This window comes from Candoia aspera, chromosome 1 (assembly GCF_035149785.1).
Source record: "Candoia aspera isolate rCanAsp1 chromosome 1, rCanAsp1.hap2, whole genome shotgun sequence".
NCBI lineage: Eukaryota > Metazoa > Chordata > Lepidosauria > Squamata > Boidae > Candoia > Candoia aspera.
This window is the reverse complement of record NC_086153.1, coordinates 42414110-42439006: the sequence shown is the minus strand read 5'-3', so window position 1 is coordinate 42439006 and position 24897 is coordinate 42414110. Positions and strand designations below refer to the sequence as shown.

Here is a 24897-nt window from a genome sequence, read left to right as displayed (position 1 = left end):
AAGTAGTCTTGAGGGTCACTACAAAAAGTGAAAAGAATTTAAATTAAATCTTTAAAAATTAAATAAATGAAACCCAATTTGAGTTAGATTAAATATAGATAATACAGTTAATATATGTAATAATTGATAGTCTTTCCTCATTGAATACATTAACTTTTATCCTCTATCACATACGGATTGAAGTGCCTAACCTCTGTTCTCAGTAAAATCCATAGATTTCTTACTTTCTTCTATTCAGCATCAAATGCAATTCATTTCTTCCAGCCTGAGAAACCAGAATTTCTTCAGTGTGCTGATAGATGCTCTGTCATCCATACAAAGGGCAGGAGGTTGGAGTAAGAGGGTTTATTTATGTGGAATTATGTTGTTTGTGTGGAAAATGAGATTAAAGGAAAGAGGAAATCTTTTTCTTTGTAATAGCAGATTGTTGAGGGGTGTGCATGAACTGTTAGTCATGCCCTTACAGAAATTAACTAGCAAATGATTAGCATTAAGTCCAGGGTAAGAAGCAGCTGGCAGTGGATAGCAGTAGCAGTAAGTAAAAAAGGAAGGATATTATGTGACCTCAGAAAGCAGCAATAAATGGGGAAAATATTTTTGCAGAGCTTGCTGAGATTATTTTCTTCTTTCCTGTTACTTTAGTAGCATATCCTCATATAGCCAAAATTCATCAGCAACTTATAGAAATTAGAACTACTATATCTGTGTTGCTTAAATCAGAATGACTGCTAGATGGCAGCAAACAAGTATGCAAAACTATTTGTCGTCTGGATTTTTGCAGCTCAGTACTGTAGTATAATGAGTTATCCATCTCTGTTTTATTTTACATAGGTTGTATAAATTAGCATTTCTGTTATGAAATACTTTCCCTCATTGGAAAGGAGAGGAAGCAATTCTCCATCTCCTCCAGCCCTTCCTACATCTGCTTTGAAATGTTGGGAGGAGAATGGAGGGACTTCTTTTTCTCAGAAATATTTATTCCGATTAATACAATATCTAGTTATGGAGAAAAATCCCTTTTGAATTCAGTAATGTTGCAACAATGGAGCATCCTTCTGGTTTGTTTATTATTTGCAAGTCTTCTAAAGCTTACTGTCCTAAATATTTTAAGTACAGGTAGTCCTTACTTAATGAGCATTCAGCGGCTGTTTGAAATTATGACGGTGCTGAAGAAATGGATGTAGAAATTACAACCATTGCAGCGCCCCGGCAGTCATGTGATCAAATTTCGGGCACTTGGCAGCCCTCCCACACTTAGGACTGCAGGGGTGATTCAACTCACCAACCCACCTATCTCCCCCCCAACTCTGCCCTTTTGGAAGCCCTGCACCCTGCCTTGCAGGGTGCCAAGCAGACTCTGAGGATGCAAGAATTTCCTGAGCAGCACAGCACAAAACTGCAACTGCCCTAGCCCAGCCACCCAAGCCACCCCAGGAAGCTGCAGCCGCCCCAGCCCACATTAGTTCACCCAGCTGCCTCCTCTCCCAGTTCCCCACACCGACCTTTTGCGTTTTTGCCCAGCCACCGCGGGCGAAGCAGAAGCGCCTGGCCACCTTTGCTGACTCCTTTTCAGACCCAGCTTCTCCGGCGAATGTTTCCACCATGTGGCTCCCTTCAGAACGCTGACTTCAGAAAGTGATGCTTTCAGGGCGGCTGGAGCTTCCTGGGGTGGCTTTGCATGGCTGAGCTGGGGTGGTTGTAGTTTTGTGCTGTGCTGCTGTTCAGGGGCTTCTTGTAGCCCCAGAGCTGTGCGGTTCTGGGTCTGCTTGGATGCTGGGCAGCCGAAAGGACGGAGATGGGGAGATAGGCGGGTGGAGGGAGTTGAAGGCAGTCGCTTATCTGAGGTTCAGGGCTGGGAGGGATCAAGCCTGGATTGGCTTGGATTGGGGGTGGGCGCTCACCTAACAACTGGTAAAATTCACTTAATGACGGCAAGGGAAATTGCTAGAATTGCCATCGCTAAGTGATGCAGGCACATGACATCTTGCTTTATGACCGCATCACCTAGTGATGGAAATTCTGGTCCCAATTACTGTCATTAAGTTGAGGACTACCTGGAGCAATATTTAAATATGTTTTGTCTTTGATTGGACCTCCAGTTCATGAAATTGAGTTAAGGGTATTTTAGTCTATCATAACAGCAAAGTTGTACCATGAATAGTCTGTTTTTTGAGTGATATATTTCTACCTGTTCAAATTTATCTGAAAGTTTTGGTGTAATGTTAATAATGACTTTTAAATAAATAAATCTTAATATTGTACATGTCTGAAACCTACACTGTAGTTAATAAGGGTGGTAAAATGAAATGTTCAATGCATTCCTAATCTGAAAATTCATTCTGCAGTATGATATACTAATGAATACTGTCTTTTCCCCTAGGAAATTCCGAGTTAAAGCAAATACTGCATTCTGCATGATTTGAAGGCTTTCAAGTTTAATCTGTTCTATGCCTGTTGGCAGAAGGAATGTAAACCATAAGTTTTTAGAGCTGAGCAAAAATTGTCAAAAGTACAGTTAACAGGTAAATATTTCTTGATAATGTAATGGAATGGATGTAATGGAACATAACTGATTTCTATCCAGCTGTTGGGACTTTATGTATTAATAGCTTGTGTTTTGAACAGGAATATGCAAAAGATGCTCTGTTTTCTTAACTGTTCTCTACAGTATTTGTGAGTTTTCAATTTCAGACATCTTTCTCTATAGAAGTCCATTAGTTTCATATTAGAAATCTGATAGCACAGTTAGTAACCTGTGTTGAACTACTTCCCCTTGTGCACCATATACATTAATCATATTTTAGATTTTTTTTTATCAGTCAGGAACATGATCCATTATGTAACTTAGTGTATGTAAGTAACCTGGTACTATGACCTATTTTGTGGAGAATATATGAGATTAATTAAATATTATAAAAGTTGCACATATCAAGATTCCTGTGCACATAAAGAAGAGCAAAAATTTAGCAGTATAGTGGTATTTTTATTTGGTATATCTAAGACCTATTTCTTCCCACAACACCACTGTGACAAAGGTGAGGCTGAGAGTGACTGCCCCAAAGTCATCCAGTGAATTTCCATTACTGAACTTGAGTCTCCCCACTCCTAGTCTAGAATCTTAACCATTATACCACACTGGTTGTTGGTTACTTTATTTATGGAGCTTATTGCAATGTACTATATAATGTTGAATAGTGATAATCTTATTTCTTGAAATGGTCTGTCTCTTATTCCAGCACTCTAATGCTCTGTGACTTCTGAGAAACTGGAAGGTCATTTGGGATTGTCCTTTGATTTCTGAGCATCATTGATTTATAGAATATTGTGGATGCCATCTAGTTTATACTTGTGTTGATCTAAAAAAGTTGATACTGTATTCTTCTGAATTGTCTGATCTATAGATACTATATAAATATGTTGGCTTTGGGGGAAAGCATAAATGACTATTCACAGGAACTGTAGAAAGCATTTGAAAGAAGTACTTTGCAAAATGTAGCAGTGTGAGAGAAGCAGTTCTCTTCAGAACATTAGAGCAGCCACGTACATGCATATACATGCAAAGGTATTTGGGGACAGCTTTTGAAGCACCACATGAGCCTTGCAAAAGATGCAGTTGTTTTCATTCTTTGAATATAGGTGCTTTGTGATGCTCACATGATTTCCAAAGCACCTGTTTCAAATGCTTTGAACAGCCCTATTGTTAAGTTGTTGCAACATACTTCTCCCCCCCCTTTTTTTAAAAAAAAAAAACTTTACTGTAAATAGGAAACTGTTGTAACTTTATATCTAGGTGTTGGGCTAGTAAATACTGTTTTAGATTACCATGAGTACTATTTTAATCTTTCTTCTTACTACATGTGGATTCACATGCTTGTGTTCTGTTCATAACTCCATTTAATTGAATGCTTTAATGCAGTCTGCCTCTTCAAAAGAATCTGATGGCATAAAATTTGACTCTATAACTATTACCGATTACAGCTGGGAGATAAGTATATGTATCTGCTAATCCATATTTAAAGTAGGAGAACAAATAAAAGAACCATGCATATGGAAACAGCTGTGGCTAAAGATTTACAGATATGTTGTGTACATGTAAGATGGGATTTGTGATTCCTGATTTGAACATTGCTTTTTTATTGTTTGGCAAGAAAAAGATAAATACTACATATTTCAAGGTTTTTCGCTTATTTATTTTGTCCATGGGGCACTCTAGTCAGCTAACGCAAACCTTTAACATTCATTTTGAAAAGCTAAAACTGATGCCATCTAAGAGAGCCTGGTTGAAAGGCATTTATTTCTTAAAAGTGAAATGGGTAAGGACTGAATACAGGCCCATTAGAGTGCATTCCATAACTTGGTTATATTTGCAGAACACACTAAAATAATTACCATAATTTGGCTGTTTTGAAGACAGACTTTGCATAGCTGGTCAGGTATCATTTCATGATTTTTGTGATGTATTAAGGTACTTAACGCTACTCAGGATCAAATTTTCTTTTGCAGATATCTTTGTAAATTAGGAAACATGGGTGCATTTTTGGATAAACCAAAAACTGAGAAACATAATGCTCATGGGGCAGGAAATGGCCTGCGTTATGGCCTCAGCAGTATGCAAGGTTGGAGAGTTGAAATGGAAGATGCTCACACAGCTGTTGTAGGAATTCCTCATGGTTTGGAGGACTGGTCTTTCTTTGCTGTTTATGATGGTCACGCAGGATCTCGTGTGGCAAATTACTGCTCAAACCACTTATTAGAACATATCACTAATAATGAAGACTTCAGGGGAACAGAGCAGCCTGGCTGTGCTCTTGAACCTTCAGTAGAAAATGTTAAGAGTGGAATCAGAACTGGCTTTTTGAAAATTGATGAATATATGCGCAATTTTTCAGACCTCAGAAATGGCATGGACAGGAGTGGCTCAACAGCAGTGGGAGTTATGATTTCACCTGAGCACATTTATTTTATCAACTGTGGAGACTCACGTGCTGTTCTATATAGGAATGGACAGGTCTGTTTTTCAACACAGGATCACAAGCCTTGCAATCCGAGGGAGAAGGAGAGAATCCAGAATGCAGGAGGGAGTGTCATGATTCAGCGTGTTAATGGCTCATTAGCAGTGTCTCGTGCTCTGGGGGACTATGACTACAAATGTGTTGATGGCAAAGGTCCTACAGAACAACTTGTTTCTCCAGAACCAGAAGTTTATGAAATTGTAAGAGCTGAAGAGGATGAATTCATTGTCTTGGCTTGTGATGGAATCTGGGATGTAATGAGCAACGAGGAGCTCTGTGAATTTGTTAAATCTAGGCTTGAAGTATCAGATGATCTGGAAAAAGTGTGCAATTGGGTAGTGGATACTTGTTTACACAAGGTATGTAATTTTTTCAAACTTTTCAGAACAAAGGTTATTTTGGATGTTCATTTTACTGCTAAAACTGAACAAAAATTAATTCTAAAAATAGTGTAGATTTGGTATTGATCAGTCTGCCTCCATGTGATTGCAATCTTACTAGGCATTCATCTGCTATTTGTTTGGTCTTGGCACTGTATTTTATACAACCCAAATAGCACTTTTAAATTCTTCACAATGTAGTTTCTATTTACTCTTAAAAGTTAACATTCATCTTTGCTTTGAAGGAGAATATTTAAAACACCCACAAGCTAGATTTGTTTAAGGAAGTAAAGGCAGTATTTTTTTCTTCCAGTGCTTAGACATTGTTTGTGGTTTGCTTCTCAGTGTTTAAGCTCTTCCACTCCCCCACCCAAACCAGTATTTATTATTACCATTGATTTTTCCAGGGTTTTCATTTGATAAGAATGAAATGTCACATTATTATTTAAAGCACATGTATAGCCTTTAGGAGAAAGCTTTAAACTTCTCAGAATTAAGGATAAAGAAATTCATATGAGTATAAGTTAAACTGCTTATTATTTGCAAACAAATAATATCCAATCTTCAGTTTTGTAAAACTGTTAAATTAAGTAGAATGTAGTGCAGATGTTTTACATTTGATTTTTTTAAAGCAGAAGAATCTGATTTCCAAAATGTTAGTAACTCTAAAATATTCAGGTATCTAGAATTGTTTAAATGACTTTCAGTCATATATTATACAATATATTCATATATTATGGAATTAAGACTTACAGAATCATAAAATGTATAAGGGCTCCTATAAATCAATCTAACCCATCCCCTTGCTAGTGAGAATATCCACTAAATCACCCTAATAAGTGGCTGTTCAGCTTCCACTTGAAATCTTCCAGTGAGGGGGTGCTTATCACCAGGAAAGTCCTATATTCAACCAGAATCCTTTTCTTTTAATTTCAACTTCTTGATCCTTGTTAAGGATGTGCAAAACTCACTGATTCTGGAGGAGTCCGATACATTCCAGTCCCCCTTCAGAACATGTGAAACTTCCTCTTGGACTATGCTGTTCTATGGGTGAATGTTCTATTCCTAAATCAGTGAGTTTTGCATATCCCTAGTCTTTGCCCTAGTCAAGGTATCAGCAAGAGTAGGTCTCCTCCCTCTTGCGTGTGACAGCCTTTTTGATATTTGTAGACTACTACCCTTTGTTTTTCCTTTTGTAGGCTAAACTTGCCTGGCTCTCTTAATAATTCTTCATAGGGCTTGGTTTCTAGACCCCTTATCCTAGCAGTTATCCTCTGAACCCACTCCAGCTTCTCCATATTCCCTTTAAAGCGTGTTACCCCTTCTCTTTTACCATAACTATTCTTTGGAACAACATTCCACCCCAAATTCCATATAGCCCTGATCCTGTTCTTCCCACAGGCACTAAGCTAGGATTTGTGTACCTGCTATTTATGATGTAATTTAGTAATTGAGAATGTGTCTGCCACCCCAGTGTGGTTTTTTTAAATTATTGTTGTTGTTAACTATTCTTAAACCACTATAAGCTGCCCAGAATCACTGATGAGAATATGGCCTTAGAAATTGAAATTATAAATAAATGTAAATTAATGAACTGGGCACTGTATTCCCAAGCATAATCAAACCGGTACAGAGGAGAAGGAAACTCTTTTAGCACCTGACATCTATACACAGTATTTTTCTTAAAGCAGTCCCAGACCACACCAGCCTTTTTACCTGTTGCATCTTATTGCTTGCTGCTATTCAGCTGGTGGTTGGCTAATTCTCCAAGATCCTTTCCATATGCACTGCTCCTAAGTCAAATCGCTGCAGTCCTGTATCTATGTATCTGCTACTTCCTACCCAGATGTAGACCTTTCCAGTTCTCACTGCTGAACCTCATTCAGAAGTTTGGCGAAATGTTCAGTCTTCCTGAGTATTTATTGAATTATGATTTTATCTTTTGAAGTATTAGCCAGTCCCCTTACTTGGAGTTATCTGCAAATTTGTGAAGTATTCCTTTCATTCCCTCCTCTAGATTGTTTATAAAGAATAACACTGGGCTGAGAATGGTGCCCTGTGCGACCCCTACTTGAACTTCCTTTAAGGAACATTTATAAGCATTCATTAGATATGGTTGTACAGTCAGTTGTAAATCCACAAGACTACATTATCCTCTAGGTCATATGTATCCATCTTGTCCACAGTTGATAAGAATAACATTTTGTTTAATTATAGTTACATAAATCAAAAAAGGAAACTAAGGAGCAAAATAATACAGAGGTGCAGCTATTCAGATCCGAAGTGGAAATGGTGCTTCATGGGCAAGCTTGCTGCAGACATGCCGACGTCCCTTCCGATGCAATATTTTGGATCTGTATAGCTGAGCATCACTGCAAAATTATACATTATATGAGATGTTTTGAATTTATGTATGTCATGTGGGATAAACCTCCTAAGCACTACTTTATTTAAGGGAAAATTCAAAGTTGTGTGAGCAGGTCCACTTAGTCAGTTGGACTTTTGTTCAGCCCTGCAGGCCCAACTCCCTAAAGTCCCCTGTCCTCCAGAGAAGATTTTGAAGGCATACAGAGAAGAAACGGGAATAGTTCTTCTTTGTTTTTCTGTTAGAAACTGTTTAGTCAGTAGAACAATTTAACAGGATTTCACCTAATTAATTAAATTTGGAAACAAAAAATGAATCTGACAAACGATTGCATGTAGTTTTTAAAATATTTTATTGAATAAGCATGCAGTCTACGGTTGTGAGAAGGATAAGCATTCATCTCAAATATGTAATATTTTTTCCTCCCAAAATATAGGGAAGTCGTGATAACATGAGTATTGTTCTAGTTTGCTTTTCAAATGCTCCTAAGGTCTCAGATGAGGCAATGAAAAGAGATGCAGATTTGGATAAGCACTTGGAATCACGGGTGGAAGGTAAGACGTTAACTTTTGTATTAGTTTTTTTTCCCTAGAAATAATTGGGGCAACTTGAAATACAAGTGGACTAGAGGACAGCTCTCATATAGGAAACAGAATGCCATGGATGTGCACCTGGACCACATGAGTCAGAGCAACCTAGAGCAGTTGCTGATGCAGCTGTTTGTCTTAGAGCTTGCAGATTGTTCAGCAGAACAAAGTTTCTTATCTTGCAAAATTTATAAACATATATTTAAGTTAGGCTTGTTAGCTCATTGCTGATGGGAATAGTTTTTTACTTATATAATAGCAAACCTTTCTGAAGAGCAGGTAATGTGAATAGGTAGCTGACAGATTTAAGAAAGTTTTGTTAAAACCTAACAAACCTGTAATGTGAAGCTGTATTCAGTTGCAGACTGTGATAAATTATAGAAATACTGGATGTCTACTAAACCTGAAGTCAAAATTGGAAATGTCAGTTGTTTTATGGGGAATTTTTGGGTTAATAAAGATGTTTTTTAATCCTAGTAACTGCATGAACACAACTTTGCAGTTTTCTTCACAACAGCCAGGAGCAGCTGGCCTTTTGGTTCTGGAGTTCTCTGTGCCTACCCCCCACTGCAGGGAGGTAGGGCCTATTTAGTCAGCCCATCTCAGGCAACTGATGGACCTGTTGAATTCCAGAAGGAATTTGGGGTTTTTCCAGAAGCTCTAGAGCACAATTTGGTCTACTGTGGTCCAAGCTTGGAATGAACATACAGCAAGGGCCTTGGATTGGATTGCCCTGTGTGAACTCTCTGTGCTTGTGGATCCCGGAGAGTTCCTTGGCTTACCAAAAAGTTGTGGGAGATGAAACAACACAAGAGAACCTAGAGCATTGCTGGCAAAAGACAAAGAGCAAGGCTGACTAAACACGGGTGAGAGCCTTTATTAGGACTTGACTTGCAGCAATAAGAGCAGCAAAGCGAGTTTACTTCTCTGCTCTTACTGTATCTTCAGATAACTGGCTGATGACCCTGTTTAGGGTGACCAGTTCCCTTCTGGGTAAGGAGGGACTGAGGGAGCCCTTGTTCAGCTGCTGTGAAGAAAATTCTTGGCATCTGTCAGATAAAGTCACTTGACTTTGCTTGGAGTTAGACACTGGCTGGGAGGTCGTATGGAAGTGACTGGCACATCTGAGCTCCGCTGTGTGGGAAGAGTTTGAGCTGGATACTCCTAAGGAAGTGGATAGGGTCCTCAGGACTGTGAGTTCTGCTACCTGTGTGCTGGACCCGTGCCCCTTCTGGTTGGTTAAGACCTCCTGGGAGATGGCATACAGTTGGGCTCATGTGGTGATTAATGCCTCACTGCAGGAGGGGGTGGTGCCACCTTCCTTGAAGGAGGTGGTGGTACACCCACATCTTAAGAGGTCTTCCTTGAACTCAACCTGTTAGACAACTTTCATCCAATTTCCTTGGATAACCTTGGTATCTTTCTGGACTGGCTCTGGGGATTGAGAGTGAGGGTCCCTGTTTTGCAGTGGCTCTTCCTCTGTGGCAAGTTAGAGTCAGTGTTGGTGGTGGTGGGGGAGAGGTCAAGCCTTAGGCCCCTGTGTTGTGGGGTGCCTCAGGGCTCAACTCTTTTGCCCCTCCTCTTTAACATCTACATGATGCTGCTGGGAGAGGTCATCTGACATCATGGGGTGTGGTATCAGTATGCTGCTGATAACCAGTTGTACATCTCCTACTACCCCTGGCCAACCCAGCAATGCTGTCCCAGAGTTGGCCCAGTGCCTGGAGGCTGTAAGGTTTGGATGGGGAGGAACTGGCTTTGACTCAACCCTGGCATGACACAATGGCTGTGGGGTTTTGGTTCTCCGTATCTGCTGAATCATCTTTGATTCTTGCAAGGGTTGCACTCCCACGGATAGAGCTGGTGTGCAGCTCCTGGACTTGTGGCTCCTGGTTGAGGAGCATTTGGCAGCCATGTTCATTCTCTCAGTTTCATCTTGCGGGCCAATTGCCCAATTCCTGGACCGGGAGGCCTTGCTCATAGTCACTCACACCCTAGTCACTACCCAGTTGGATTACTGCAATGTGCTCTATATGGGGCTGCCCTTGAAGACCATCCAGAAATTGCAAGTGGTCCAGAATGCAGCGGTGCATGCAGTTCTGGGTGTCTGATGGTTTGCCCATGTTACACCGCTGCTGCCCAAGCTGTACTGGCTTCTAGTTCTTTTCTGGGTGCCATTCAAGGTGCTGATGGTTTCCTTTAAAGCCCTGCATGTCATGGGACCAAGTTATTTGCAGGGCTGCCTCTCTGAGGGTATCTGTCCACTCCATCAGGTCCAATAGGGTGACTGTGCTCCAGGTCCCTTCCCTTAACTGTTGCCATCTAGCAGGACCTAGGCAGTACTCCTTCTCAGTAGCAGCCCCTGCCCTTGGAATACCCTTTCCCCTGAGATCAGGCAGGGCCCAGCCCTCCTGGCCTTTTGAAAAGACCTGAAGAGCTGGCTTTCCCCACAAATGTTGGAGGAGTGGCTGAAGCCTAAGGAAAGTTGTTTGTTGGATGTGAGGGGTGTGTTGTTTTGGTGCAGGACTAGATGTTTTTTTATGTTGGTATTATACTTTTTATTTTATTGTTTGTAAGCCATCCAGGATTATGATGCATAAAATGGGCAGCTATAAAATCTAATAGATAAATAGCTGCCTTCTGGAATATTTCTGACTTCCCAGTCTAGCTTCCAGCCTTGGTATTTCCTGTTGGTCTCCTAGAACCAACGAACAGACCTGATACTGCTTAGCTTCCATTACCAGACAAAATTGGTCAGGTGTTACAACCTGCTGAGATTTTTTCATATTAAGTCTAATTCAATGTTGTTTATTTTCCATATAAAGACCAGCCGTTTTTTCTCAGCATCCTGGGAATGCATATTCTTTTCACAGTTGCAGAATTACAATTCCCATCCAGTGATGAGGGATGTTGGGATTTATAGTTTACTACATGATAGAACCCAACTTGCTCATACTTTCCTGTTTGAAAAATGCTGTGGTAATAGGAATATCCTTAGATTTTTCTTTTTTCTTTTTTCGAATGACCCAAAGTGACCCAGCCAGTTTCTGTGCCTAAGGGAGGACTAGAACTCATGTGTCCTGGTTTCTAGTCCAGCATTTAGTGAGTATAACAAAGATGGCTCTTTGTCTTGATGTAACAGGACGAACTCAGGGCCTAGTATAAATACTAAGATGATAGTTGGCATTCATTTTTAGAGTTGGATTTTTAGAGATGTCTGTGTCTTTTCCTACCATACGTTTCAGCACGGGTAAGAATAATATTACTAGTAAACTGGCTGAAATGTTTTTGACGGCATATCTGGTTGAGCCTTCTAAAGTTTGAGCTGGATAATACAATACTAGCAGTGATGTGACTGAAAAAAACTAAAGTAATTCTGAATACTTGATGTACAGTGTGACAGAATGTAGCAGAATTAACAGAATGTAGATAGAAACTTGGAACGATCAGTCGTTCCTGATTCAGTTGTTTACTTCTGAAACTTAATTTTTTAATTTAAGAATAACTTAATGGTGTTTTTGTTTATAATGTTGGCCTGTAATTATTGTGACAGTAGGATGTATCCATAAAGGTTTGCCCAAGGTGAACTTCTGAACAGACTTTGCAGAAAGGATTTTTACCCAGGAGTCCCATAATTCTATCCAGTGCCACATTCTGCTCCATAGTATCAGTAGCCATTATGCTCTTTGCATGCTGTACTTTGAAATGTTTTAGGCTGTCATCTAAAAAATAATGCTTACACACACACACACACACACACACACACACACACACGGCAGGTAGAATGGTAAGTTGATGTACTGGTAGCGTATTATCTTCAGCTGATGATATGTTCCTGTTGATACGAGCCTTTTAGTTTGGATAGACCTTTGCAATTATTTGTTCAGAATGAAAATAAAACTATATTAAAATAATATTAAAATAACGAAGTAAAACAGCAATTGCTTAGAATATAGACAGAATAATGTAGAGAATAAAAAGAACAAGTAATCTTAAAAGTAGCTGATTTTCTGTTTTCACACACAAAAAATGCGCTGATGAAATGTATAAAATGGTTGGGATAACCTAATAAGGATGACACTATCTAACAGATTTGTTTTTGTTTTTGTTTGTATTTATTTGTAAAATACCAGATTTTGTATTTGTTGCCTGGGTGGGGAATATCCAATGAGGTTTCCAAATACCAAGCTAGTTATTACATACTGGCTAGTGAATTGTGTATCGTTCAGTGTGTCATTATTATGTAGGTTTCAGCTTAGAGCAGATGAAAAGTATTAATGACTGAATATGTTTTGGTTATAGTCTGAGTTATAAGGCATATTTTAATGCTACACTTTTCAGAGCTGATAGTAGGGTGATTCTTAATCACATACTTCCCATATCATCAAGTAACAACCCTTTTTTATACTCTAAGGCAAGTGCTGAAAGAATAGAAGATGTTTAAGGAGTCAAACTGTTTTTGTTCTGTTCAATCAGTTATTGAATTGTATTTTAAAATTAGTAAGTTTGAAGATTTGGTCTACTATTTAAGAGTTTTCTTCAAATCTTCTAATGCTTCAGTGTTCCCCTTGCTCTGTCCTTGGCATTGTCTGAGCTAATGGTCTATTGTAAACTCTGTTTTATTAGCTTGTGAAGCTTATTTCCCAAATCCTTAATGAGAAGAAAATAACATGTTATTTTCATGTTTATTTTCAGTAGTATGGCACAAAGCTTTTCTTATGAGAGAAGCAGAATGAATAATGTTACTACGGAGTTATGAAAAGACTCTTCATGATATTACTTGCTGCTTCGGTTAATTGGGAGATAGATACCTGGTAGTGTTAGAACAGTATATAGACAACATAAATTAAGGAATATGGTTTATTTGCTGTTACATTTGTCTCTGAAACATGTTCTTGAAGAGAATATTGTATTCATCTCCAGGCAAAAATATTAATAAATCATGCTATTAATAGAACTACAGTTTCATGTTTATATAGAGAGAGAGGCTGGAATTGGAAACTATTTTAGTTAGTACTGTATTACAAACAATATTGGACAATTGCTCAACCTTTTTTGGTAGCTATTAACCTATTAAAATACATGTTTTGTACCATTTTCTAATTTCTACAGACATTCTTGATTAAATTAGTACAAATGCAGTGAAAAAAATAATTTAACTAGAAACCTTGCATAAGATGGAAGCTCAATACAGTATAAAATTCAGTTATACTTTCTCAGAGCATTTTTTGGCCCTTGGTCTCAAGATTCCTTTCTGCCAACAGATCATAGCCTTTCTTGTTCTAATATTCTTTATGAGACTTCTTCCTAGAGCAGCCATTTCTTTAGTTAAATCATTGCTTCAGATATGAGCAAATGTAGCTCTCAAGATTTGCATGTAGGAAGTTACCCTGCTCTAAATTAGAATTTTCTTTATTTATTTATACACTCATTCTCACATGATAAATATCCCGTTTTGCTGAATTACCTACTTTTATGAAAAGTTCTATGCATTCAGCCACTTTATCTATAGACATAATTTTTTGGCAGAAGTTAACCTGGATGTCACTTTACTCCTAATAATGTGATTGGCTTGTTTTTCAACCTTATTATAAGACTAAATTATAAATCAACAAAAGCAAGGGATGCTTGGAACATAGTGCTTTGCTAAACTATGGATCAGAGTGTTAGTTAGCCATCCCAGCCAGAATGGTCAGAAATATAATTCAGCAGTATCCCAAGTGTTTCTCGCCCAATTGGTAAAAGTGACCATTGTGCCTTAAAACTACAAATATACATATCCATACCATATATGAAATTGTTTCTGTAACTTAGAAATCATATCTGTAAAGTCTTCCATAGATTTGGATTCATCTTTATTTGAGAAATTCACAGCTGGAAAATGAAGCAAATTGCCAGCACTCAGCATTCACTGAATGATTTAACACTGTCGTATATCTTTGTTATGGCATTTTTTTTCCCCTGAAGTTTGAAGTTCATTGCATTCAGGTGATCAGTTATATTTGTTAGAAAAGCAAGCTTAAAAAAAAAGATTGAAAATAAAAGTACAAAATTAACAAGTTGAAGACCTGCTTTTCAGTCTCCTCTCTCAGGACAAATAAAGTGCAGACTCAGCCATTTTACTTGAGAAGTTCACCATAATTGTTATACCTACTTGCTAGAAAAGAAGTGAACTGGTCTGTGAGTCAGTCCTTGCACATCAATAAAATCAACAGTTGGCATAGGATGCAAAAAAGAGTGGATGGCATGTCAGACAGTGGCTGGAACAGATCCTACGAGAAGTGTCCTGTGCCTCAATTCTCCCTGCTCCCCTTTCATGTTGTTCCTGGACACCAGGAGGTTGGCTTGGCAGTAGTGTGGCTTTTGGGGTGAAGGAAAAGAACGGGATGCAGGAAGGAAGGAGAGCAGAACTTTTGGTCTAATCTGCAAGGTTATTCCAGGTTACCCAGCCTTCTACTTGTGTCTTCAGGATGAGAAAGGAAGCAAGAGCCATCCCTCAAACACACATGCTTGTTTTATTTATTTATTTCATAAATTTATATGGCTGCCCATCTCATATGCTCAACTTTGGGCAGCTAACAGTTAAAACAGAATAAAAACATAGTAAAAAACAAGTTTTAAAAAAACAAAAATAATATAACTGAGTTTCTCGGCTGCTATGTTATTTTAACACAACCAAGACCAAGAAACGGGCTCACACGTACTGTCAGGCCCCCAGGCTTGATAGGAAAGCCAAGTTTTCAATGCCTTGTGAAAGGCAAGCAGGGTTGGGGCAAGTCTAATCTCTGGGGGAATGATGTTCCAGAGGACAGGTATCACAGTACAAAACACATTCTTTCTGGGTCCTGCCAGATGGCACTGTCTCGTGGATGGGACCTGGAGCGTGCCTCTCCTGCCAAATCTCACAGGACAGGTAGACACCATTGGGGAGAGATGGTCCATAGGTAGCCCGGCCCCAAGCCATGAAGGGCTCTAACGGTAACCATCAGTATCTTGAATTGCACCTGGAAGCATACCAGTAGCCAATGCAGCTCACAGAGCAGAGGTATCACATGAGCCAAGTGGCCAGCATCCATAACTGCCCGTACTGGTGCATTTTGCATCCGCTTCCAAATTCTTTTCAAGGGCAGCCCCATGTAGGGCGCATTACAGTTATCCAAGCAGGAGGTGACTAAGCCATGAATGACCATGAATGGGCACAACTGGTGCACAGCATGAAGCTGTGCAAAAGCCTCTTGGCCAAGGCTGCCACCTCTTTGAGCAGGAGCTGTGAGTCCAGGAGGACCCCCAGATTACGTACAGGATCTGTCTGGTGTAGTGCAACCCCATCCAGAACAAGAGATGAAACATCCCCAGAACCAGGAGGTCCTAAAATCCAAAGCCACACTGTCTTACTAGAGTTGTGCTGAAACCTGTTGTTCCCCATCCAGACCCCCACAGCCTCCAGACACCAAGATAGGACCTCCACAGCAACATTGGACAGCCTGGAAGCTATATAACTGGGTATCATCAGCATAGTGATGATAACTCATCCCGAGCTGGCAGTTCACCTCATCCAGCAGCTTCATGTAGATGTTAAACAGGAGAGGAGAGAACACTGAACCCTGCAGCACCCCGTATGACAGAGGCCGCGGTCTGGACCTCTTCTTCCTTATCAACACTGACTGGAACCAGCTCCAAAGGAAGGAAGAGAACCACAACACTGTCAGCCCACCCCCAACCCCAAAGCCGGTCCAGAAGGATACCATGATCAATGGTATTGAAAACTGCTAAGAGGTCAAGAAGAGCAAGGACGGATGCACCACCCCCATCCTGCTCTTGCCAGACATCATCCAATAGTGCAATCAGTGCTGTCTCAGTTCCATACCAGGCCTGAATCCTGACTGAAAGGGGTCCAGATAATCTTGGACTTATGCTTATGGTGCTTTGCAGCTGTGTTTCACCAGGGGTTACTCTCCTTGCCAACTCTGGTCTGAACGCATTCCCTCACTGCTGCTGGCTACAACCATGTATACCCCAACCATTTCTACCAATAACCCACTGCTGCTTCCCCTACTTAACTGCAGTGGCATAAATCTTCTGAGGTACTCCAGAGGTCATGCAGCAGTTTAGGGGCTCTGATGAGGATGGAAAGAATATTAGCACAAGAATGAAGGTAGCATGCAGAATAGGCCTTTATGAGCCCCACCCTTGGGAAAGTTCAGGTTTATCTGGAGGGCTGCATGTGGTTCTTTGGCCACAATTTTGATAATATAGAGGAAAGCAGGAGTTTTTGGATCATAGCTTCTTCTGAGCAGATTGTTGTATTCAGTGTATAAATGTCAGGGATGGGAACAGAAACATAGTCTGTTACACTTAAACAAAATTCTTCCTGCTGTTGGTGTATGAAGAGAGCAAAAAATTTGTTATAACAAAGTGGTCATAGCCGGTGGAGTTTGGTACAAGATAGGGCAGATTCTGTAGAACTCAATCACAATTTGGTGTTTGATTTATTTTATGGCATTTCTAGGTTGCCTCTCAGTAGAATCTGGTGTTATATTGCAGCTCTTCATTTTTATTCCATATTGCATTTCACTTGCTTTAATTCATGCCCATTGCAAAGCTTTTCGTAAGCATAGCCTATTCCCTCCTATTTCTCTTTCTTATGCTCTCCCTCTTTTTTTTTTTTTTTTTTTGTCTAAATAGATCCTTGTTACCTTCTCAATTCTGCCTTTTTTGTGTCCCTTCATCTCACTTGGCTCTAACTCCCAGTGTAATATCTCTTCTTATATAGGCAAGTATACTAATGTAGAGAGTAACAGACAGTAGAGAGCTCTCTTTGGTCCTCCACCTACAGGCAGGCCTCACTTAACAACCATTTGTTTAGTGATGGTTCAGACTTACGACGATGCTGAAAAAAACAACTTATGACTGTCACAGCGCCCCCCCCCCCCCCGGTCGTGATCATGATTTGGGTGGTTGGCAAACAGTTCACATTTATGACCGTCGCAGCGTCCCGTGGTCACACAGTCACCATTTTTTACCTTCCCAGCCAGTTTCCAGCAAGCAAAATCAATGGGGAACTGCATGATTTGCTTAACAGCCACATGGTTTGCTTAACGCCCACGGTGATTCACTTAACGATTGCCACAAAAACGATCATAAAATTGGGTTGGATTTGCTTAATGACCTCTTCGCTTAGCAACTGAAATTCTGGTCCCAACTGGCCATTAAGTGAGGGCCACCTGTATAGTATGGGGTACTTGGGTCTTAAGGTAGGCCTTCTCTAACTTAGTGTCCTGCAGGAGCATTGAACTACAACCATTTACCACTGGCCATACCAGTTAGAGATGGTGAGTGTTATAGTGCAGCATACCTGAGGACACCAAGGGAAAGCCTGACGTAAACACTTGATTTTTTTTCCATACTGATTGATCTTTCACATATATTAGGGAGACAGTGTTTAGGTGTTCATTAACTTAATCAAAAGCAATATGGCTGAACTACTGGCTTCAAGAATTTACATTTACGACCCCACTTCTTATATGTAACATATATTAGCTATTTAAATTGTAACAGTAGTTTAATTTAAAATGAGGGATGCTGGGGAAGGAAATAATTAATTGCTTCTCAGCTTTGGATGTAATTGAAAAATCATATCCATACTCGTGGATCTACATTTGAATGTTTTTGACCCATCTTCTCAAAAGTTCCCCATGCTTAACTCCCAGAACTACTTTTTAATTTCCCCATATTCAAACATATACAAGTAGTCCTCAGTTAACAACAGCAATTGGGACTGGAATTTCCATTGCTAAGCAACATGATCGTAAAGCATGACATCATGTGACTGCATTGCTTAGCAATGACAGTTTTGGCACTTCCTAGGTGCCGTTATTAAGCGAATCACTTCATGTTGTTAAGTGAGGACATCACATGGTTACCATTTGCAACCTCCTGCTGGCTTCCCCATTGATTTTGCTGTAAAAAGCCAGCAAAAAAGGTCGCAAATGGCAACCACATGACCGCGGGATGCTACATTGTAATCACAAGCAGGGCACCTGGATTATGATTACGTGACCGTCCCAAGTTCAGATAGTTGCTGAACAAGTCATTAAGCGAGGACCACCTGCACATTCCATAATACAGATAGTCCTTGGTTAGTGACTGCCCTGTTTAGGAACGGTTCAAAGTTACAGCAGCACTGAAAAAGTAACCTTACAACTGGTCCTTGAAGTTATGACTATCACAGCATGCCTGTGGTCACGTGATCACCATTCAGGTAGTTTGCAACTGGTGTGAATTTATGACCATTGCAGTGTCCCGCGGTTACACGATCGTCATTTGTGAGCTTCACAGATGGCTTCTGACAAGCAAAGTCAATGGAGAAGCCAGCAGTGAATTCACAAGTCATGGGCACATGATGTTTCACTTAACAGCTACGGGTGATTTGCTTAACAACCACAACAGAACTGACGTAAGTCTGTCAGTCATATGAAGTTTCACTTAGCAACAGAGTTGCTGGTCCCAATATTGTGGTTGTTAAGTGAGGACTACCTGTACTTTATCATACTATTTATAATATTTTTATACTCTGCCTTTCTGCCATAGGATACTGCACTTTACCACTTTACAGCATCCTGTGTGTGTGTGTATATATATATACACGTATCACATATACAGTATGTGTGTGTATACATGTAGGTAGGTAGGTAGATAGGTAGATATGTTCCTCTGAATTGTAGCTTGAGTATTTGGTATATTGGTCTGGTGGGACTGAGTCTACCATAATATGCTGTATGTAATCTTGGTTTTGGTGAATTAAAACATAGTAAATAGAGTAAATCCTATCTGTTGAACTAAATTGCTGATTGTTTGAAATTGTTCATCAAATCAATTCAGGTTTCATTAAAGCAGGTTTAGACAGAAAAAAACCCCATTTCTGTGACGTTCTTTTGCAATTCTGGCTCCTACATTGGCTCTGGATGGAGTTACACTTCCACTGAAGGAGCAGCTTAGCAGCTGGGGGTCCTCCTGGACTCACAACTTATGCTTGATCAGCAGATGGGAGCTATTGCCCAGTTTTAGCTACTGCATCATGGTGACCCTTTTTGAAGAGGGAAGCGATGGTGACTTATTCTCTCATGTCCTTTAGGATAGACTATGTACTCAGCTTGGGTCTGCCTTTGAAAACCACTTGGAAACTACCATTGGTACAGAATGCACCTGCCTTTCTATAAGTTGGTGAGAACTGCCACAGCAGAATAACCACAGTCTTATAGGCATTTCATCGGCTGCCAGTAGGTTTCTGTGTCCAATACTGCTTACCTGTAAAGCCCTCCAAGTATAACCAACACATTTCTGTTTGATCTACTAGGAAGAGGTTACTTTAAATTCCCACCCCAGGTGAAGTTAAGAGGGTGGGAGCCCAGAGGAAATCCTTATCTGTTGTGGCCTTTTTGGTATGAAACACTTTGCCCCCAAATCAGATTGGCTCCTTGCCTGCTGAGTGCTGGATTTCAGAGGGAACTTTGGGTGGTTTCTGAGGCTCTGGTGCATGATTTTACTGAGGCCTTAGTGACTTGATCTCTCCTGGCTAAGGAGGGATTGGAGGAACATCTCCAGGGTCACTATGTCCTCTGAGTTGAATCTCGTGCAGATTCTTTGAAGATGACTGATGCATGGTCTGGCAAAGTTAACTAGGAAGAACTTGAGCGTGTTGGTTCTGAAGAAATGGACAGGATTCTTGGGGCTATCAGTTACAGCCACCTGTGTGTAGATCCATGTTCCTCCTGGTTGTCCCAGGGGTGACATATGGTTGGATCCTGGCAGTGTGAATGCTTACTTGAGGGAAGGGGTGGCTCCTTGACATTGTGGGCGTGCTCCAGGTCTCTTATGTAAGGCAGTGCCATCTGATGGGAGCCAGGAGGCAAGCCTTCTCTTTCGCAGTGCCTGCCCTGTGGAACAACCCCCTCCCCCACAAGATTTGGATGGCCCTGATCCTGCTGGTTCTTCCCATAAGGCACTGAAAACATGGATCTTCCCTCAGGCATTGGGTTATGGCTTTAGATGAGCCAGTTCAGGAAGGGTTAACAGAGTTGTTATGGTTGGCCATTGATGGGGTTTTCTTTTTTCATTTGTTTACATTTATAATATTTGTTTGTTTTTAATTCAGTGTTAGCCACTCAGAGTTGTGACTGCAAGTTGGGCAGCCATACAAATTGAATAAATAAAATAAATATAAATAAATAAGAAAAACGCATTTGCTGAAATGATTTCTTTATTCATGTACACTTTTCTGTCTCTGCCAAGTGGGTCACTTTTTGTAATATTACTTGCATACAGAGCTTCTAAATAAATTGTCTGTTACTAAAATCAGATTAAGATTTTTGCAGTGGAAAACTATTTCCGAACAACAGAAAATACATTTATTTTACTATGGCGATAGGTTTCCATCCAAAACCTATGTGTTTCCAGGTGTTCTTAACTTTGGAATGAATGAAAGAGACCTGCCTAATACACGCCACATACATCAGCTGTCTGTTTTCACTGTAAATTATTTTCTTAGCAGGTATACTGGAGTCATGATTATTGTGACATAACTGTAAGTTTGATTTATGTGACATGGTATATTAAGTAGCTAAATTTGACAGCAGACCCGGTTATGTTACTCAGCTTAGGTATCAGGTTTGTTCATAAGCTTGGTTGAAAAGAAGATAAGCAGAATTGAATGAGAGTTCATTTTCTATAGTCATTCATTTTCTGTATCTTGTGTACTAAGAAGCCTTAGTAACATGCATAAGATTATTGGCATGAAAGCCCTATGCATTAAATCCTTTATAGTATACATTTTACATAGCAAGCTTGGAGGCTGATTTTTTTTTCAGCTTGGTGGCAGTGGGGAGCTATTGTTTCTGATACTAATCTATTTAATAATAGGAGCTTATATTGTAAGACCAGGATTTATCATTTGAAGGGTATTGCCAAGGGTAAACTCTTGTTCTTTTCTGCTTTTGGCACCTGGGATTTTAGTAGCCTGTAATTCTTTAAATTCCATGCAAGACGCCATACTGTAGAGCATACGCTCTCCTGAGTACTAAGTAAGTGAACTTAATGTTGGAGTTCATTAGGCAGTCCTATGCCTAAAGTTCACTTTTTCCAGAATAGGCAGGTTTGTAGCAATAGGAGTGTTACTAGTGAACTTATTGCAAAGGTCATTTTACAGAATGCTTTGTGTGCTACATCAGAGGTGCATGATCATCTGTTCAAGTGCCAGATGGTCTTTGAGTGACGTATCAAGGATTGCTCTCCAAAATGGGGTTACGGCCATGACAGCAGCTAAATTTAATTTAATTTAAACTTTATTAACTTCAGTTAATAAGATTACTGCTGTTGTATTTAATGAATACCTTTCTGTCACATTAAACGTGCCAGTTTGACAACCACTTTAGGGGACTCTCGAGATTTGGGGAGCTATAAACTCTGCATTTGTGTACTATAGCAGTGAACTTTGCTGGAGAAACCACCTTCATGACCCCTCAATGCCAGTTTGGACGGATCTATTCTGCTTATGCTCAGAATAATAAACTTTTTAAAGATTTCACATTGTGTTGCACAGGCTGTTTAGAATCAGAAGTTTTTGTCTCAGGAACTTAAAACAGGGCCTGTAATAATTTGAAAAGACTGCTTAAGTATTTCAATAATTATCATTGGACCCTTTGGATTTTTTTTTACCTTGCAATAAACCCTAGCAATTTTAAGAGATAGGGTGTTTGAAATATACCCAGAATCATTTGCACTAACTAATGAGGGGCCAAATTCTGTATTATTTTATGCAATTTCATGAATAAGGTTAAACCGAGGTATTCAACAAAGTAAGTTACCCATCTTTTTTCAAAACTATGTGTGCTGCTTTTGATTTTTTTCCCCACAGGAATTTCCCAAGTCATTCAATGTCCTGTACGTTGGATGAACTGTAACAACTTTAAGTGACTTATACTTGACAAGAAATGAGAGTTAGAATATTGAAGGAATTTTATTTCAAGAATAGAAGAATATAAAGAAAACTGAAGAGAATACAGAAGAATACAAGTCTTATTTTCCCTTTCTCCTTCCTTTCATTTCCACATTTCTCCTAATTCTAATAAATATCCAAACTCTGCCCTTTGACAAAGTCTGTGGTTTCCTTAATTATGCAGCTTGAAATTTGATTAAATAAAACAGTACCTTGCCATTTTATATGAGTTATGAAGCAATAGAAACAAATTAATTGTGGAGTAGTTACCTAACCTTTTTTGTGGAGCAAAATAATGTATCAGAAAATGGTATTTCTATTAGTAAGTTTGCAAAGTCAACTTCTGAACATCAGAACTTATTTCATCAGTTTTTGTACAATGGGACAATCACTTAACCAGATGAAAGAACAAAGAAAAGATCCCTTTATTTTGCACTGAAGCTAAATACTTCCTTTCACGAACAAGCAAAAATATTGAAAAAAATTCTTTTCATTTTGGAGGTTTCTCTGACTGATCCACTTTTAATTTAAGTTTTATATATTCTTTTCATGCTATAAAGCAGTGCTCTTTGTTTACCTGGTTTTTAAGTTGGAGGATGAGAACCAAGAGAATGACGGGTGATAAAAACGAGCAATACCAACGTTTGCCTTAAAAGTTACTGCTTGATAAAGTAGTTTCTCCTGGACAGTCATCTTTGTTTCCAATGTGAGGCTTTTTAAGGTTCCTATAGTTGAGATAGATTGGTGATGGGATGTCATGTTATATTTAGAGTGAGTATAGAAGTCTTTTGGTATGACATACATTGGGAAAGATCTTTAAAGCATATAGACAAGGAAGAAAAAAACCACCTGAAAACTTAGAAACCATTTTCTTTTTCCACTGAATATTCTTTCAGCCACTGGCCATCTAACAGTCAAGAGTAAGATTAGATTATTTTATACCAGTTTGTGCAAGGCCAATAGTGCTTAATATGGCAGAGAAAGATACTCTTTGGGAAGGTAGAAAGGGATTATGGAGAGGGGGGGGGAATTGTGCAAGTATATTTTTGTTAATACAGCTTGGCTTTGTCCTTGCCCTTCAGTTCTCTATATTGCCCTGGAGGAGAGCCCTCCTGAAGACATACCCTGAAAACGTCTGCAGGGTTGTAGATGGAGAGGGAGTTCTGTTGGTCTCAATAGAAACTGCTGCCTGATTCCACTCCTTAGTGGCAGAGCTGGCTCATAAAACTAAATGCAGAAAGAAAAGAACCAGTGAATTGCAGAGGAAATGAATAAATGCTGAAGAATGTTTGAAGGGAAAAGGGAGAAGAAATTAAAATCCATTATCTAAAGGATTGTAAATTGTGGGGTAGCATTTTTATGTAAGTTGCACTTCATTCTAGAAAAATGAAATTTGGTAGATCAAAAATCCAGGCATGGTAGTGTTTGCAAAAAATATCTAGCCCTGAAGATTTAGGATAAGGCATCTGTTACAAGCTACTGATAGAAGCAAAAACTGAAAATCAAAAATTTAAGGATTGCGTATTTGAAAACAATAATTCAATATAATTTCTATTTGGGATCATACATTGTTTGGAGCAGTTACTTTAATCCTGAATAGTTGATAAGAAGTAAGCCCTGCTGAACAGGAGGATTTATTTCTGAGTAATTGTGTATGAGTATTCAGTTAGTCCAATAATAGTTTTGTGTTTGGATACGAAATAATAAGTTAAATCAAAATAATCAAAAGTGGTATCTGACTTCTATAATTTATTTTTTTAAACAAAAGCTCCATGGCACACTAAAAACAAAATATTCTTCACTGATTTTATTGCATCAGTTGTGGAAGAGATCATGATTCCATTGTAATAAAACATACTTCATTGTAACTGAATTTTGGTGAAGCATAAGATCTGACAAAATCCTGACATTTATTCATTTGAGATAATTCAGATTGTCGAAACTTTTTTTAATTCTTGAAGAATTATGTGACTTTCATTTTTTTTCATCCTAGTATAAACCATGAAATGGTAATATTTATATTGAAAGAGGAGAGCTGGGTGGCAAAAAAAACAGGAGTCTGGTATTAGCTTTTCCGACTAACCAATTTTATTAAAAGGCTTAAGCTTTTGTGAGCTGCAGCTCACGAAAGCTTATGCCTTTTAATAAAATTAGGTTGTTGGAAAAGGTGCTATCAGACTTCTAATATTTATATTTATCCTTTGTTTCTCCCTGTTCTGATTATAATATCTATGTTTTCTGGGATATAACCGTTCCTTATATTAGCAGAAGCCTAGCAGTCACGTTACTCTTTTTCATTTTGAATTCTTCTGAGATAAATGCATGACTTTATTAAACATGCCAGGAGTTGGTGCCTAGAAGTAAAGCAAATACAAATATTGTTTCACTTTAGAGATAATGTATTGCAGTCATCTTAGAATCTCTATAGTTTGGTCCTAAATCAACATTAAAGAGACTGATGCTAACATTTAAAAGCTTGTTTTTGCTTTTAGTTTTTTAAACTAAGACAAATCTATACCTATTTTGAAACACTGTAAATGTATACCTTCAGTATGTCTGT

At 39.1% G+C, this 24897-nt stretch overlaps 1 protein-coding gene across 3 annotated transcripts in view; it reads left to right on the top strand.

Moving 5' to 3' along the window:
• Positions 1-24897, top strand: part of PPM1B (protein phosphatase, Mg2+/Mn2+ dependent 1B) — a 57460-nt gene that overhangs the window by 19548 nt on the left and 13015 nt on the right. For 2 of the 3 annotated variants that reach the window (XM_063302846.1, XM_063302844.1), the window contains exons 2-4: positions 2381-2522; positions 4504-5371; positions 8194-8311. In XM_063302846.1, the coding sequence (XP_063158916.1) occupies positions 4526-5371; positions 8194-8311 (964 nt within the window). In that variant the 5' untranslated portion in view covers positions 2381-2522; positions 4504-4525. Of the gene's footprint in view, positions 1-2380; positions 2523-4503; positions 5372-8193; positions 8312-22256; positions 23586-24897 lie in introns of those variants that run through there. The other variant, XM_063302849.1, reaches the window with a different exon arrangement.